Source organism: Rhinolophus sinicus, chromosome 2, assembly GCF_057876585.1.
Source record: "Rhinolophus sinicus isolate RSI-liver-muscle chromosome 2, RSI-T2T, whole genome shotgun sequence".
NCBI lineage: Eukaryota > Metazoa > Chordata > Mammalia > Chiroptera > Rhinolophidae > Rhinolophus > Rhinolophus sinicus.
In genome coordinates, this window is record NC_142502.1 from 8391133 (window position 1) to 8409016 (window position 17884).

General features: G+C 50.1%; 1 protein-coding gene across 5 annotated transcripts in view; it reads right to left on the minus strand.

Moving 5' to 3' along the window:
- SYNJ2 (synaptojanin 2) overlaps positions 1 to 17636 on the minus strand; it is a 92631-nt gene extending 74995 nt beyond the window's left edge. For 2 of the 5 annotated variants that reach the window (XM_074333750.2, XM_019749342.3), the window contains exon 1: positions 16953 to 17633. In XM_074333750.2, coding sequence (XP_074189851.2) covers positions 16953 to 17583 — 631 coding nt within the window. In that variant the 5' untranslated portion in view covers positions 17584 to 17633. Of the gene's footprint in view, positions 1 to 16952 lie in introns of all 5 variants that reach the window. The other 3 variants (XM_019749347.3, XM_019749353.3, XM_019749359.3) reach the window with 3 other exon arrangements.
- Positions 17637 to 17884: the final 248 nt, after the last annotated feature.

Below are 17884 nucleotides of genomic sequence, written 5' to 3' on the forward strand. Positions count from 1 at the left end.
CGTTCTTCCTTACTCAGCTTGTCCTCCGGGTGAAAGCCCTGCCCAGTCCTGCTAGGACCTCATCTCAGGGCCTCCTCCCTTGCAAAGAAGCCCTACTTCCATACATGTGCATGTGCACACACACACACACACACACACACCCCTTCAGAAGCCACACAGCGTGATTCTTACATGTCTTTTCATGCTACATGAGACGCAGGAAGGGAGCGGGAGGCAACTCCATCACTCGACAAGGATTCCAGGCGCCTCCTGTGTGCCATGCCGCCGGGGTTGCTCTGGGCACTGGAGAAACAGCAGCGAGGCGGGAACCACCAGAAGATGCATTACTTCAGGGAGGAGGTGACGCTGAGGGATGCAAGTCGGGCCTGAGAGGGGGCTGGCAAGGGGGAAGGCTCTGGGGACACGGCTGGAAAGCTTCCAAAGCCTGGCTGGAACTGCATCGAGGCAGAACACGCAGAAGGGAGAGTGGCGATCGCGTGCGTGGACGATCCCCTCTGATGGGGGGTCACAGGGAAAGAAAGTGGGGATTGGGGTTGAGAGACGGTTTCTTAACATGAGATACAATAGTCTGTTAGTGTAATGGTGGGAACGACCTAGCAAGGAAGTAAAGGGGGAAACTGTGCAGGCAAAGTCTTCCAAGGGGAGAGGGAACAGGAGCCGTTAGAAAGGTGGAATGGCAGGAGCCCTTTAACGGAGGGAAGGTGGGCCCCCCAGAACGGGCATGCAGATGAGGTGATGGGGCTGGCGACAGTTGTCTTCGTTTGCTTTTATTTTCTCAGTGACATAGGAAGCAAAGTCATTAGCTGACAGGGACAGGCGCTAAAGGCTTGAGAAGAGGTGAAACAGTCGTCTTGGAAACCCTTTATGAGGTCACAGCAGACAAGCCAATATCCTGTGTTTTCCTGCAGCCACTCAGAGACACGAGCGTAGGCGCAAGGAGGAGGGGGTGTGGGCTTATGCAGAGTTGGGGAGTTTGCCTGGCAGGTATGACAGAGAGCGAGGTTTAAAGCGTGGCGACTGTGCCGAGAGCAGCCATCACCGTGGATTGGAACCGAAGCAAGACCAGCACGGGGAGAGCACAAGGGGAGTGAAGCTGCTTCAGCCGCCCGCAGACGAGAGGTCTCGGTAGGCTGCAGAACCCCTGCAGGGCTGCTGAGGGACTCAGGAGGGCAGAGGCAAGCACAGAAGGCGGCTTGAAGCTGAACTCCAGGTGTGACACTGGCACACAAGTCCAGGAAAGGTGAGGGAAGTGCAATTTGGAGCAGACACGTGGGTGACGCTTTATTATTCACCCCCCCCCCCCCGCATAAGCAATACTTGGGGGCATATATTGTGACGAGTTTGGCCTGTTTATCCACACAGGCCTATTAATTCAACAAGCCTGTTTACTCACAGGGGCCCCACCCAGCATGGGGGAGTTGGTACTCACATGATTTTTATAAAAGGGCAGAAAAAACCTTCTCAGGTGACCCTATTACCAGCATTTCATTAATTTGGAAACTGCCTCCTCCCATTGCCCATCCAGCCAGAGGCTTCCCAGGAATAGGCCCAGCCTTGGACACAGAGGAGCGTGGAGGCTGGTCAGACCCTGGGCTGCGGGTCTCAATCAATTCATAGCAGGGAGACCCCCTGCATCCCCAGGGACACGTCCACCCTGAGGTGTCAATGTGTCAGCCACGCTTGGGAAACACTGGGCTGAGCAAGCAAGCATCCTGCACTTGCTGCAGGCCCCCCAGTCTTTCCCGGGTTACCCGGAGCTGCTCCACGGGGGACCGTGTCCAGTCTCCCCGACATCTGCCCATGAAATCCTTTGGCTGCAGGAGCCTCTTTCTGGGGAAGAGTTCATTCTTGCCTTTACAGAATGAACACATTGCTGCCTCTGATGCCTGTCCCACGCTCCGCCTAGGGGGCCTGTTTTGTCCCTCCAACCGGGGCCTTCTCATATGCAATGCCGTACCTACCGCCTGCCCAAACACTGGCTATGGCGACCCCTCCTGTGTCCTGCCACAGCTGTGGTTCATGCCTCAAGCCCCTGATCATGCCCTGCCGTTCCTAGCACTAAGCTGGGCTGGGCTGGACCCTGAGCAGGTGTGTCCCCTAGAGGGCAAGGCAAATCTGGGCTCGTCTGGAAGCTTGTGGGGGCTGCCCAGAGACCCAGGGCATTCCCACATGTCTCCTGGGAAAGGGGAGAAGCACAGATGTAAGGGCACAGCTGCAGGGCCAGGAGGGAGGGCTGAGGCTCAGGGAGTGCCCTGTCTGTCACCCGGGACCACCAGGCATCAATCACAGGAGGGAGGCAGAAGAAAAAGAGGGGCTGTGAAGAATCAGCACTCAGCCGGCCCCCACGGACCACAGCGCGAGGCAGTCGTGCTGGCGCCAGAGTCATGGCGTGGCCATTCGCGCTTTTCCTTTTGACAATACTTAGTATATCCTTTGCCAATTTTTCTGTTGAACTTTTTGTCTTTCTTTGTGATCTATAGGTTGCTCTTTTATATACGATGATTATCCATCTTCGGCCCCTTTATATGTTGCAAAGGCTTGTGCAGTTTCCTTTCAGGCTGTTGCTTGTCTTTTCGCTACATTTACGGTGATATCCCAGGGTTTTAAATTTGTATGTAGTCAAATCTACCAGTCTGACACGGGGAGGAGGAGGAGCAGGGGGTCTTAGGGGGCCCCCAGTGCTGCTTCCACATCTTTGCACGGGTTATGTGGGTACATTCACTTCGTGAAAATTCATGGAGCTGTACACTTAGAATTTCTTCATTTTTCTACATATGTTATACTTCAATTAAAATATTTCACGTTGTAAAGATTTTGTAGGGTATCCGATGGACACTTATTAGGGAGACCACTTCATGGAAGGTGTAGATGCCTGACCACTGCATTGTACATCTGAAGCTGAAGCTGAACAATAATGAATGCCAACTATAATATATATATATTCACAGGGTGTGGAGTACAGCATAGGGAATAGAGTCAGTGGAATTGTAACAGCTGTATACGATGTCAGAGGGGTTGTAGATTGGGGGAGGGGGTTATCACTTTGTGAGGGGTGTAAATGTGTAACTATTACATTGTTTTGTACACCTGAAACTAATAAAAAAAAATTTCTTAAATCTTCCAGGCTTTTCATCTTTATCACTTCTGAGTTTTATGCTTTACTTAGGAAGGCTTTTCGTACCATTAACTGTGGAAGCTTCTCCTATTATTTTCTTCTAATACTTTATAAGTTGGATTTCTCTACTCTTAACTCTTAAACACCTCTGGAATTTATTCTAATATATGATACAATGCAGGCTCTAATTTAATTAGATTCCACATGGGTTTAACAAAACCTTCTTTCCCTTCCATATGAGAATTTGACGTTTGTTTAACTCTCTAGCTCTGGTTCTCTGGAAACCCATAAAGGTAACATGTCGACTATGTTACTACATAACACGACTTATGGTGAAAATGCCTTCAACTGGCAAATTGCTTCTGGATAGGGAAGGAGCGTAAATGAATGATAAACGCCTGATGGGGACACCGGTTTGAGGCTCCCTTAAGTGTGACAGCTCTTGGAACTGGGCATGCCCCTGGGTGAACCCCGGAATCTATACTTTGGGGGTTTGTAAGGGATGCAGGGCTCCTGTGGGCACGAGGCTTTAAGCCGGGGAAGACGCTAGTTACCAACAGATGACTCCTGAGCAGTCACCTGCCTCAACTGCTGCAAAGAGCACTCACTTCCTTGGACGAGGGACAGCTGTCACCGTGGGTCAGGTGGGCCCAGTCTCTGCCCTTCTCCATTCTGACCAGCGGGCTAAGGGGACCAGGTCTGGGTGTCCGGCTGAATGAAGGCAGACCCCACGAGGCACTGCTCTGGTCAAGGGCACCAACACCACTGACCGGATCCACCTTTTCCTGCCTGACTTAAACAGTCACCTGTACAACAGACCAAATTACTCTCCTGAGTCTGCTGTGCCCCCTCGTCTTTATTCTATTGATCTTCTGCCTACTATACCATTGTTAGGGCTTTACAGTATGTTTTACTATCTGGTAGATCCAGTGTGTCCTCAATGATCTTCTTCAAAATCTTCTTGGCTACTTTTGCCATTCCTACATCATTCAGCAGGATTTTCTGCGCCTCTCCTCACACCAGACAGTGTTAGAAGGCAGTGCTGAACAAGACAGACGCCCCCATATTAGTTTCCTAGGGCTGCTGTACCAAAGCACCGCAACCTAGGGGGTTAAACTCACGGCAACTTATTCTCTCCCCGTTCTGGAGGCCGGAACCCCAGAGCCCAGGTGTGGCAGGGCCGCGCTCCCTCTGAAGGTGCTGGGGTGGGGGAGCCTTCCTCACCTCCTCCAGCTGCTGGGGGCCCAGGCGGTCCTTGGCTGGTGGCAGCATCACTCCAGCCTCTGCCTCTGTCTTCACATCGCCCTGTCCCTTCTGTGTCTGTGTGTTCACATGGCTCTCCCTCGGTGCGCGTCTGTCTATGTCGCCTCTTCTCGTAAAGAGACCCCTCCTAGGGAATTAAGAGCCCACCCGGCTTCAGTACATCCTCATCTTACTTTACATCTTAATTAGGTCTGCAAAGACCCTATTTCCAAACAAGGTCACATTCAGTTATCAGGGGTTAGGACTTGAATGCATCTTGTGGGGGGACGCAATGCAAACCACAGCATCCTGCTCCAAGGAGCTTGCATTCTCACCAACAACAGAAGATGCAAGCACATAAATAAGGTGATTTCAGTGATAAGTGCAACGAAGACAAGAAAACAGACGATAGAACAGAGACAGCTGGGTGTGGAGGCCGTGGGCTAGTAATGCTAGGGTGGTCAGGAAAGTCCCACCCAAGTCACCGGGAGAGGCGGCCAGGCAGAGGTCTGTGGGCACAGGGCAGAGGAAGTACGCACATGCTGTGGCAGGACCCAGTCAGGATCATCGAGGGCAATGAACCCAGGACATGGCGGGAGATGAGGCTGGAGACAGCCCAGGCAGAGAACAGAGGCCGTGCAGGCTTGCTTCATCAGGCTGCTGTGTGGGGAGTAGGGGGGCCCTGGGAGTGGGAGTGGGAGGCTTGTCAGGTAGCGACTGCCAGTGCAAGTGAGAGAGGCTACTGGTTGGATTCACGCTTCAACAGGAGAGCTGGTGGGTTATATTCTCGGACCTGCTGGATGATTGGACGGGGTGGAGGGGGAGAGCAGGAGCAGACTGACCTTGAGGCCTTTGTCCCACCCATACTTGGGTGCCATTGACCAAAATGGAGGCTTAAATACGGGGTGGGGGGGAGGTGTCCCAGATATACTTTAAAATCAGTCCGTTTTTATACTTAATAAATATAAAGTTTACTATCAAATTCCTGTGGATTAGAATTTATTGGATTTTACTCAGATACGTGCGTTTATAGATCAATTGGAGAAGAACTAACATCTGCACATTTTGATGTCCCTCTCCCAAGAATATGGTGTATACTTTTTCATTTCTTTGGTGTTTCAGTAAAGTTTTATAGCTTCCTTCTTTTAGGCCTTATGCATTTTATTGTGTTTATTCCCAGAAACTGTAGTCACTGGGAGTGGAATCTTTTTTCCTCATTCCATACTCTAACTGACTAATGATGGTAAATGGGAAAGCTACCAAGTTTTATCTACTTAGCTTGTAAAGCAGCCACCTTATTCATTCACTAAGTCTAATGGCCCACCACATACCTATCACCTAGCTCCAACAGACATCAGCATTTCCCCAATCTTATTTCTCCTCCCCTCCCCTCCCTGCTGTGTGTGTGTGTGTGTGTGTGTGTGTGTGTGCGTGCACACATGCGTGTGTCCGTCTAGCTCCTGGAGGACTGACAAACATATGTCAGACATGGCATCATTGCACTCATGGATTCTTCAGGGTCTGTCTCCTGGATTTTCTAAGTGTAAAATCTTATCATCTCACCCAAAAGACTTGAGAGTGTTCAGGAGGGGAGAAAACAGAAGCCACAGAATGGAGCACTCTCCTGGGGGGCCCGGCAGAAAGGTGGTGACTCAACTAACGCCACAAAGTTCATCCTCTAAAGCTCACCGACTTTTCTTATAGAACCACTCCTCAAATCTTCCTTCTGGGTCTGTTTTCTCTCTAAAGACAAAATTCTACTAAGATCTCAGTCACCTCATTTTCCTAACAGCAAACAAGCAGAAACCTAGAGCGGAAGGGTGCTGCTGAAGTCAGATACACACCCTCAAAACCCCCTGTGGTCTGGAGCTACTCCTAGGCAGGCAACGCTATTTCCTTATAATTTCTCACTTCATATATGTGGTCTTACGTAATCTGTTCCTATGCTGTAGGGATACAAACACCAGTTCCGCAGTTGGATTAACGTTTTATTACTACACAAGTTAGAAAAAAGGCTACCAGTAGACTTTCTCCAGGGCAGCCTCCAGCCCACACGGTGCCTTCCAGTGAATCAGAACAGAAACCAGCACCCCCTCTGGACAGATTCAGACGTATAGTCACAGCTTGGAAAGCAGGGCACCGGGCAGGAAACGTGGAGGAACCTCTCCAGAACCTGGCACGGAGGCCTAGACCTTCCAGTGTCCCCCATCCCAGGGTCCCTGGGGTCTTTGGAATTGTCAATATTTTTAACACCCTAATGGAAATTACACCTCTTCCCTTGTCAATATACAGCAAAACTTGATCGATAGGTACAAGGTCTGACAATTAAGTTCGCGAACTCATCCTAGAAAAAGTGTTGCACACCTCATTGCTGAATGTCACTACAGTCACCTTTCAAGCACTCCCCTTGGGAAGCTATGCACTGAAGCCACGCTTCAAAGCAATTTTGGAACTATTTTTCTGGAATGGCCATTAGAGCTGTCGTCGTATTACCCTTGATGTCCTGACTGTCATCAGAATGTCTTCCTTTCAATATTTCCTTTATCTTGAGGTAAAGAAAGAAGTCACTGGGGGGCCAGATCAGGTGAGTAGGGAGGGTGTTCCAATACAGTTATTTGTTTACTGGCTAAAAACTCCCTCACAGACAGTGTGAGCTGGTGCATTGTCGTGATGCAAGAGCCATGAATTGCTGGTGAAAAGTTTAGGTTGTCTAACTTTTTCATGCAGCCTTTTCAGCACTTCCAAATAGTACACTTGGTTAAGTGTTTGTCCAGTTGGTACAAATTCATAATGAATAATCCCTCTGATATCAAAAAAGGTTAGCAACATCGTTGAACTTAATTGTCACAACTCATAGACAGATAGATAGATAGATACGTAGATAGATAGATAGATAGATAGATAGATAGATAGATAGATAGATAAAGTTCTGTTACTTCTGATTAAAATCAATTTATACTACCGGACAAAAATCTCTTAGTCCTCACCCCAAAACACTGCTCTTATAGTCTGACTGGAGAAAAAGTCAAGTAGCCCTTGGAATGAGAAATAGAAGATTCTGCCCACTAGAGACAAAATCTCAGCGTGGAATTGCATCCTTGCGGCCCCACTGCTGGCCCTCCCACACTAGCCACACAGATCTGTTCTGACTGCTCCTCCTCCCCTCCAGGTCCACGGCTCCTCCCCTCTAGTTCCTAAGCTCCTCCCTTCTGGTCACGGGCTCCTCCCCTTCTGGTGGTCTATAAGAAGACAAGTAGATACACAACGTAGATGGACCTTGTTATAAGGGCCTGGCTCAGGCCTGGGCAGGTGGCAAGTGATTTCCAGCCTTCATGTTCCAATATTCCTTTCTTTATCCACACCATTTAAATGCAAACGAATCCACTGTTGAAACAGGCTGGGACACGAGTGTCACTGTTGTGTTGGGCCCGAGCATGTGGACGGTTCGGCATCGCACAGCACTCTGACCATTCCTTGCTGCCAGCGGGATCCACTTGACCTCAGCTTTGCTAAATCGGGAAGCAGGAGCAGCAGAAAACTGTCTCCTCTGCTTAAAGAGAGTTTTTCCAATATACAATATTTAACAGCCATGGATAAGATTCATGGTGAAGCTAAGTTCATGCAACCATAGTCAGCTACAACAGACAGATAAAAAGACTGCTCGTGCCCAGACACACAAACTCTCCACTCCAGTCCATATTATTAAAAAAAAAAAAAGTTATGCTATTTGATGAAAAGCAGAGTTTTAAGAATAGCAATGCATATTAATAAGAATCAGCTAAAGGGGTGACTCAAATATCATAGTTTATGGTATTTTAATAAATAACCCTACTTTGTGTTCCTAATTTAAGCTTCAATTGTGAATACGTTTTAAAATCTTTTTGCTGGTTATAGGAAAGGGGCAGAATGAAGGAGAGATATTCCATGCATTTTAATTAATTCATAAGTATCCAATAAAAAATGTATAACATCAGATTCCTAGGTTTAGCTCAGACTTAGATCTGAACCATCTTAGATTTTATGTTTCCAGATCATTTCTCTTAAAATTCATATTTTGGGGTAATTAATAATTTTAAGTAGGTGTGTCAAGGGGTGATGTTACTTATTTGCTTATGCTCAGTGTTTAAACTTTGTTTTTTTAAAGACATAAAGAATCTCAAAGTAGAAAAGCAATACAGGTTGTTATTCACTTATTGCCAGATTAGGATTCTGAGGCCTGGAGGGATTAACTCCCTTCCCCCCAGACCCAAGACAAAGAAGCATAAGGAGCCAGAGCCAGGAGAAGAAGCAGGTGAAGGGTTTGGAGGAGGCATCTCCACATTCTAGGGTCAGCCCCGAGAACAAGGAAGCAGTCTGCTTTTCCTGAGTGCAGATTACCACCGCCAATCATTAATAAGACAGCACAAGTTGAAAGCAAAAGGGCAGCAGCCCGCAGAGATGCTCCTGTTCAGTCTGGCCATTTTCCTAGATCTCGATGGCTGGCTGGACCATCCAGTTCTCCGCTGGATCTGAGCGTCAGCTGTGAACACCCTGCCCGCTCCCCACTCCACCCCTCAAATCCCACATCAACACTGAAATGAGAATAGAACCAAGGGTCCTTCTGACTCCGATTAAATTTACTTTTAAATCCTAGCCCTAGAAATCATCCCTCTCTTTCTCCTCCTCCCCCCCTCAGCCAGCTGCCCCCCACCCCCAGAGGCTTAGCCTTTCCCTGGATAATCAGCAGCCCCCGAGGCAGAAGAGAGCAGCTGGACCTGACTAACGGTCACGCGGTCCCTCTGGCAGCTAAAGACAACATCTTGCCCTAAGTTCCGTTTCAGCTCCTGAGCCCTAAGGTGGAAGGACCCCCTGGCTACTTTCTCATGACATCAGAGGGACGCTGGGAAAGACCTCAGAGCTGTCCTCAAGACCTGAAGAAATGATTCATTACCCTACCTCACCTCTGACCAATCAGCTTCCAACACGACCCCTAACCCCAGATGTCTGGTCATTTTGCCCCATAGAATCTGTAACCTACACGCCACTGGGGAGTCAGTTTGTTTAGAGCACGAGCTCCCTCAATATTAAACTATTTTTTCTTTCTATACTGCAGACTCCTGCTTGTGCATTTCTTTGGGCCAGTGTGTGCAGGCAGGCGGACCCAAGGGAAAACACTGGGGTTCTGGTAACAAGAAGAGCATTCGGGGGCCCAAGTTCTGCTCGGCGAGACCTCACACTGCTTTAAAGGACTGGGAAAGTCCCTTTTCATTTCTTATCACCTGTTTTGCCCTCAGACCTTGTCAAGGAGCCAAACTGGCAGGAAGAGATGAAGCCCTGTTCTCAGGGAGCACACAGTTGCATTGAAAATACACAAGGAAGAGGGGCAGTGGGAGGGGAGAGCTCAGCGGCTTGTCCTCAGGCCGCACAGGGCCCGGGTGGCGACTCACGGCCCAGCGTCTGCGAAGGGAGGAGGCAGCGCAGAAGCGGCATAGATGCAGGAATAGAATTAAGTACCAGCTCCCATGATAGTACAGAAGCCTCTCCATGTCCTCAAGAAACTACTTTAAAATTAAGCTCAGACTTTGGCAGTCATACTTTGAAATTGCTCCCCAAAACTGGGCCCCCCAGAAGGCGCTGCCCTGCCCGCCCTCCGCAGTAATGCACTCAAGAGTGACTCCTTCCACCCTGACTCATTTCTGACCCAGGAAGCTTTACAAGCAAACGGCAACCCGCCAGCTTCATGTGCCAGGAAAGCAGCCTATGTCTCCCCCAGGACCTGGCCAGACGCATCCAGCCCTTCTGGATGGGGGCCCTTTGCTCTGGTACGTGGCACAGCAGCAGGCCCACACACAACAGAGGCCCAGTGCCCACGTTGGGCACAAAGCACGGTTAAGCCCACCCACTTGGCAGAGCCCCTCTACCCCATCAAACAGCAGGGCCAGGAAGACACTCAGGGACCTCTCCCCACTCAAAATCGAGCAGATCTTTGGGATGACACCAGTCCAACATTTTATCTGTTTGACAGTCCCGTTCAGAAGCACGTCCTTGGGAAATCTGGTGTCTCACCGCTGCCTCTACGCCGAGAACCTAGCAGTTCCTTTAGCGCCAGGCTGGGTTCTAGCTGCTGGGGCAGCCATACAGGAGGAGACCCAGCGCTGCCCCAGCTCGGCTGGATCGTAGGACCGAAGCGCCCCCCCACCCCCCACCTCTTTCCCTCTCTCAGATCAGGTTTCCCTTTGCCGCAGCGCATGCACTGCTCAGAGGTGGGTGACTGCTTCCCCCAGCCTGAACGCTCCTCTACAAAAAGCGTCGGATGAAAATCCAGTCGTTCACCCTCACCCGCAGTGACCCTTATCTTCACTGCCGACACGTGTGCTTTGGAACCCAAGATAAGCAGCAAGACAACGGCACAGACCTGGTCTTTTTCACACACAAACAGAAAACAGAATTGTCTTTGTTCTGAGAAATGAGATTTTACTAAACATACTCTTGTTCTCTGGCCCCTCCCAGCTCAAATCACAGTTCCTCCACTACCTCGAGGTAGAAGCTCAGGCAAATCCTTTTTCTTTTCTTTTGAACATTAAAAAAGATGATTTTTATTTTTTAATCATGTTTCGCCACCACACTAAAACGATACAGGTTTACTGTGTCATCTCTTTCAATAACATTTTTATGAGAAATTAAATGGAGCTACATGTACAAATGCTTCATTAATCATTAGAAAACTATGTTCTCGTTGTTTCGGGCAAGTTCTCACTCTTCTCTGTGCCTCAGTTTCTCCGAGTGTAAAATGGAGATTAATCAGTACCTGTTAAATAACACACGTAGACCACTTAGAACAGCGCCTGGTACACGGCAGGCACCCCATAAACGTTAGCTATGATTATCAAGTTGGACCAAAGTTGATTTCACCAGCTAAAAACTCAAAACAGCTTCCAATGAACACCCTTAAAGCAAAATGGGCTCCTGATGTGTGAAGATTTACTGAGATAAGTTTCTACCCCTTAGAATACTGGATCGAGGAAATGCATATTTTTAAAGGTCTTATTGTCGTCAAGAATGACTTACATTTACAGAACAGTGTCCAAAGGCTCCTTCCAGCAAATCCTTCAAAGCAGTTTCTAGGAAGTGCCGTTTACGGATGTTTCCACACTGACCTTGAGTGCGTGATGATGGAAGCAGTCTGTCTCCACAGCCTGGAAACACTAGCGTAGCTCTGGGGTTTTGCTCTCTAGCCTTCGGCGTGGTCACGCAGATGCACTTGCCAGCCCACCATTCCACCCAGTCCGGCCTGGAAATGCTTCAGGGGCCCAGGCCTCATTCCCAAGTCTGAGTATGGGGCAGATCCCCAGGCTTCAGGGACACTTCAAGTGGAAAAAAACAGGCAGAAAATATTCCCCATCCTCAGGTGGAAAGGCTGAACCAGTCCAGCAACAGAAGCTGAGCACCCCCAAATCACAAAGGGGCACCTGGGCACCCCAGGACCAGATGCCTCAGAGGTGAGATCCGGACGCACACAGGTGCCAAGAGCAGGCAGCCCTGACATTTTCAGGGTACGAAACACAGCATCAATGGGGCACTGCACCCCACATGTCAAACTACTTTAAAGTTTTAAATCAAGCTAACAAACTATTAAACAAAACCTGTGCTATCCTCTTAGCTTGAGAACTACCCCCCGGGACTAACTGGAAGGCAGGTCCAGGTTGTGGCCAGTGCGGGGAGCCGCCCCCTCCCGCCCCGGTGCTTTCCACTGAACCCCGCTCTCTGGGTTTCATAGCACCCTGCCAGGGGCCTGGTGCACACACCTGAGGACATGCCAGCCAGTGTGTCCCCGGTTCCACCCACACCCTGCACCTCTGCCACACACCCTGCTCCCAGGGGCTGGAGTGGACCCCCCACACACACCCCGTGCAGTCTGTCGGGACCCTGGGAAGAGACCTGAGCTGGCTAGAGCAGGTTGGGCACCATGTGTGTAGGTGATTACAGAGTCTGGAGTAGCTGGAGTGTGGTCCAGAGAGAGAAGCACAAATGGCAGGTGGACATGGCCCCTCGGCCCCACTCGTCATCGGGTGACAGGCACAAGTCAAGGCCCCTTTTGCCGTGGTCTAGGGTCAGAGGGTCCAGACGTCTCCTCTGAGCCCATCAATGACATCCAAGGAGGGGACGCTGCTCTTCCAGGCTGTGGTTCACTCTTCCCATGTGACTACTTTGTTTTTAAAAATGTATCTTGGCCAGAATCTCAGAATCAACTCACACCGCCATGGACCAGCAGGTTTCTGCTGTTGGTCACATTTAAATCCGTCAAGTAAAATTTGGACTGAAACACATATACACAAATGCAAGTCAGAGGAAAAGAAAATCCAAGCCAAATAAATCAAAAGCTTGCTTGGCTTTGAACCAATTACATTATAGGAGGCTTACTTTTTCATTAAAAACAAACAATACAGGGATGGATGACATAGATCTGAAATATATCGATAACTATCGAGGCTAAATGACAGGTACATGGGGGATTCATTTTTCCTTCCACTTTTGTGCACATTTGAAAATTCTCACCATTAAAGGTTAAAGCCCCTCAAAAGGAGCCTGGCAAGATTTGAAATCATGTTTTTCCTACCAGTGAGTCACAAAACCACAGGGAAAAGATTGCACTAACCCAGTTTGCGCTTTTGTAAATATTGTGCTGAACAAACCTACATCTCGGAAGGACGCAGATTTGAGCCATGGAGGCCACCAGGCCGCTGTGGCCCCGGGTCACAGCTCAGTCTTCCCAAGTCAGGAGATTTGGAGCTCTCACCTGGCTCTACCTGTGCTTCGGTCTTTACCCAGGAGAACTGATAGAATGGCCACTCATTTGATTCTTTCAGATGCTCTTAAGCTAACTTCCAGTCACTGACCGAATAGACCAGGGCCACAAAGCCCGAGAAAGTGACCAAGGCAACAGATCAGATGACGCCTTGGTAGTTCCATGGCCACTTTTCCAGCTCAAGCAAAGTGCTACATTGCAGCCGCTAAAGAAACACAGCAGCTGGGAAAACCCAGGCCAGGTGTTTACATAGAAATCTCCCCCCAGAAGCTCAAAGTAATTCAGGGACACTCACTAATTAATTTAATTAAGGCTGCCAAGCCTCCTCCCCACCTGTTCAACAGCAAGGCTGGGGCTGGGGAGAGGTTAGGCTGCATGCGGGCTCAGGAACACAAGTGCAAACACACAGACACTTGCGGCCACCCCTCCTGGGAGGCTGTTTGAACAACCATGAACTTTGGAGCATTGGTGCTGGCTCTGGAAAGGTGGAAATGGATGAAATGCATGCACAACAGGCACATTTCCTTTAGTCATTTCCACACTAAGTCTAAAAGAGACGAGAAAGACAGCACGTACTTTTTGTCCCAATGTGTGAAGAAGCAAATGTCTGCACCCTAAGTTTGTAGTATGTGCCAAGGGAAATCGTGACATGCTATGGCTTTCCACCTCTACCTGACACGCCTCTACTACTGAATCAGGTCACAAAGAAAACTTTATAAAAACCTTTGAAATGGGTGCCAATATGTTTGCCTTTGGAATTCCTGTCCTCACTGGTCCACATTAAAGACATATACTCCACCTAATTCTTTTAGAAGCAGGAACTGGGAAGTACTGTTTCAGCAACCCTCCTGCTGGCAGGCCAGATGGCCTGGTGTGGAGACCTCTGCAGTCAGGTCGGAACAAAGGGCCGACCCCAGCAATCCACCAATCCAGGGTCATCGGTTTTTCCTAAACTCACAAATCAACTCAAGCCCCTACTATCTCCAAGCACTGCCTGAAACGCTAAGCAGTTGTGAGCCCTTCCACAGAGAGGCCTTTTCAAGTTAGGATCCTTATGGGGTAAAATGTGCCTTGAAGAGCTGTACTTACACTTCTCAGGGCCACCTCGCTCTCTGCTGCTCCCCATAAAAACCACAGCATGCATCTGCCACACAGCTGGGCAGAACTTGGGACCACTAGGTGGCTGGGGAGAAACCACTAGTCACATAGGAACAAGCCCACCACCTAAGTGTCCCTGGTCTCTCATTCCTCCCTGGGGAGACCCATCACAGGAAACCACAGCTGAAGTGAAAAAGGAAGCTGCCTTCAACCTTGAACCTCACAGAAAAGTGACCAGGTCAGGATTCCGCCACCAGCTGTGCCAGCTGCCACAGGTTTACTGTCCCACATAAAAGTAGAGATTGCAACCTTCTGGGGAAAACAAATGAAAGCACTCCTAACGTTGTCAAGGAAAGGAAAGCAAAAACGCTTGGGAATTTCTGATTCAGTGCCATTCTCGCCAATTTAGGATACTTTAAAAGTTTGAGCAACAACTTTCTAGTAACAGAAGGCTCTCACAATCCTTCTCAGGACCAGCAATACCACCAACTGCCATAGCTGCTCTTTAAAAATAGTTGCACTTACGGAAAAAAGACTTTAGGGGTGGCCGGTTAGCTCAGTTGGTTAGAGCGTGGTGCTCTTAACAGCAAGGTTGCCGGTTTGATCCCCCACATGGGCCACTGTGAGCTGCGCCCTCCACAGCTAGATTGAAACAACTACTTGACTTGGAGCTAATGGGTCTTGGAAAAACCACTTAAAATAAAAATAAAAATTAAAAAGTTAAAAAAAGAGAAAAACAGACTTTAAAAATTAAGTAGTCAGCCCACGGTCTACTGAAAAATGAATGCTAAGTTAAGTGACAAATACACGTGAGTTGAGGATGTGCCCATTGCAATCATTAGAACCTCGGTTCTAGAATCCAGTGTATTGTGTCTCAGCCCCAACTTAACTTCCAAGTGGAAAACATTACTTTCATTAATAATTTTAAAATCTTCACTTTTGAAAAAGTACAGTCTTTTTTTCCAAGAGGCTTCGAAGGAACTCTTAAATGTATGAATCTTGCTTAACGTTGTAATGCAACTGAAGGACATTTTAATCTCTTTGATGAAGCAATAGCTTTGTACCATGAAATTAATCTCTCAGCTCTAATAAATGTGGTATGAAGTGGACATCTAAAATGGAATGGAAATTTCTGTGGTTTTTCCTCCCAAGACCTTAGCAAATGACCAAACTTGGACTTTTCGGGACCGAGCACAAATTGGAATAATCTGACAATAATTTAATCCACGATTTCCTGCACACTTAAGGTGCTGACAATACTGGAGACATTGTTTCAGGAACCAAGTGACTGAAAACAAGCCTATAACTATATGCTAATAAAATTATTAGGGAAGTGGAAATAGAAGAGATGGTCCTTCCAAGACGTACATCCTAATTGAAGAATCAATGCACACAAATGCGAACAACAGACTGGAGATATTTATGAAGTGTGTGGAGATGAATGCCCCCATCATCCACCTCCTAAAAGACAAGTGACCTTCCTCTGCACTTTGTTTAGTACGAACGAGGGAAGAAGGGACAGCTGGACACCAGTCGGGAGCCTACTTTCTCCAGTGTTCAAGTTTAAAGTTCTAACCATCCTACCTGGTTTCACTCACTTTGGTGTTACCTAGGCCTTCTTCGTGAATGTTAGCCACAAAACAAGGGACCAGGGGTCCATTCTAGGAAGCCATGCATTGTATGACATGACAGAAATAGCCGCATAGGAGTCAGATAGAGCTGTGTCACCTTGGGCAAGTTTCTTAGTCTCTTCAGGCCTCAGTTTACATATGGGGATAATAGTAGCTCTTTTGTATTGTGAACATTCCATGAGATTGTCTCTAAAGTCTTTGGCACAACACCAGTCTCAAGACTTCCTGAAGTGCACATGTGAGACATACTGGTTTGGCATCTAACATCAAGTACACCAGCATGAAGGTGGAGTCATCAGGAAGTATATTTGCCTCCAAGTTCTATACTTTGCATTATCAACGCCTCTCTGCCAAGTATTTATGTGAGACAAAGCCGCCATGCGCAGGAAAAGAGGGAGACCAAATATGAGATGGATTGATTCCTTAAAAGAAGCCATTGGTATGAGTCCACAGGAGCTAAGCAGCTGTTGAGGAGGGGACACTGTGGACAACACTCATTTATAGGGTCCCTCATTACAGGGTCACCAGGAGTCTCAGCCGCACCTAGGAACACACACAATGGTGTCATCAACGGTTTCTCCGGAGCCAATGTTACGGTCCTTTTGTCCCCATCCCCTCTGGGAGCGAAGCTAGCCAACACAAGCCAATGGGTTTCACCAACAAGTGCAAAGATAAAGGGCGCAGGCACGCGGTTCGGCTAGCTTCTAAATCAAGCCCCTCGGATCGTCAAGCACCGTACGGTGTCGGGGTCCAGCGCCGGGCATCCAAGGCCCGAGCCGGCTCTGCGGGAACCGAACCCCGCGGCCTGCGTGCAGAGGAGCCGCCCGGCCGCCGCACGCACTGGGCGGGCCAGAAGTGCTCTCCGGAGTCCCAACGTGACTTCATTCAAACACGCCACCCCCACCCCCACTCCCCGCTGACACCGCGCCGCCCGCGACGGGTCACCTCGGGGAAGGGAGGTGCCCACGTCTCTCAGCCTCAGCAAGGCAGGCGCCTTCTCCCCTGGGCGTCCGAGCTCCCGGGCAGGACAGCGGGGCCGCGGCCCCCGCCCCGGGCCCCCTGCGGGATCGCAGGCACTCACCGAGCGTGGCCACCGTGCCGGCCTCGAAGAGCAGGCAGTCCCTGCGGCCGCGCGCCTCCAGCAGGACGCTGCTGTCCCCCGAGGCGTCCAGCCGCCCGAGCAGCCGCAGCCCTTTGCTCAGAGCCATGCGCGCGGGGGCCGCGACCGGCCCGAGGGCGAGCAGCCGCCACGGCTCCGCACGCCCGCAACTTTCAGGAGTTTCACTGAGCGCGGAGGCGCGCGGCCCGGCGCAGGCTCCTCCCCGGCAGCCTCCCCGCCGCCGCTTCCTTCTCGGCTCTCGCAGCGCCGCCCCGGGCAGGTGAGGGCGCGCGGCCGCCTCCCGGCCCAGCGCTCCCCCCAGCGGTGAGGCGGCTGCCGACGCGCGGGCGGCCCGGCCGGGGCGCGGCTCCGAGGGCGCCCGGGGAGGCCCGGCGCCGGCTCTGCGTCCCCGGGGCTGGACCGCGGCTAAGCCGGGTGCCGAGGGGACGTCCTCCCTGCGGAGGGCGGTCGCTAGGGAGGCAGATTCCACGCATTCCTCGGCGCGGAGGAGGCTGCCGTCCGCGGGCTGCCCTGACGACCCGGAGAGCCTTGCGGACGCCCGCGGCCTTATATGGGCAGCCGGGCCCCGCTGGCGCTGCGGGGCTGAAACCATCCGGCGGCGGTCGCCCTCCTCGGCCCCGCCCTGGGTGCTCGGCCTCCCCTCTCGTCCACTTCTGCGACCCTGGACGAGTCACTTCAAGTCTCTGTGCCTCAGTGGCCCTGCGGGTGAAGCGGGAGTAATAACGGTCCCTCCCTCGTAAATTGCGATGAGGATCGCGTTAATCCCCGTGCTTAGTGAGTGCCTCGCGGGTGGAAGTGTTCGATAATCGTTGCCTTTTACTAGTTTTGTTGTACGTGCGGGTCCTGCTGTCCACTGTCCACGTCAAGCAGAAATTCTGGAGATCAAGGGAGTG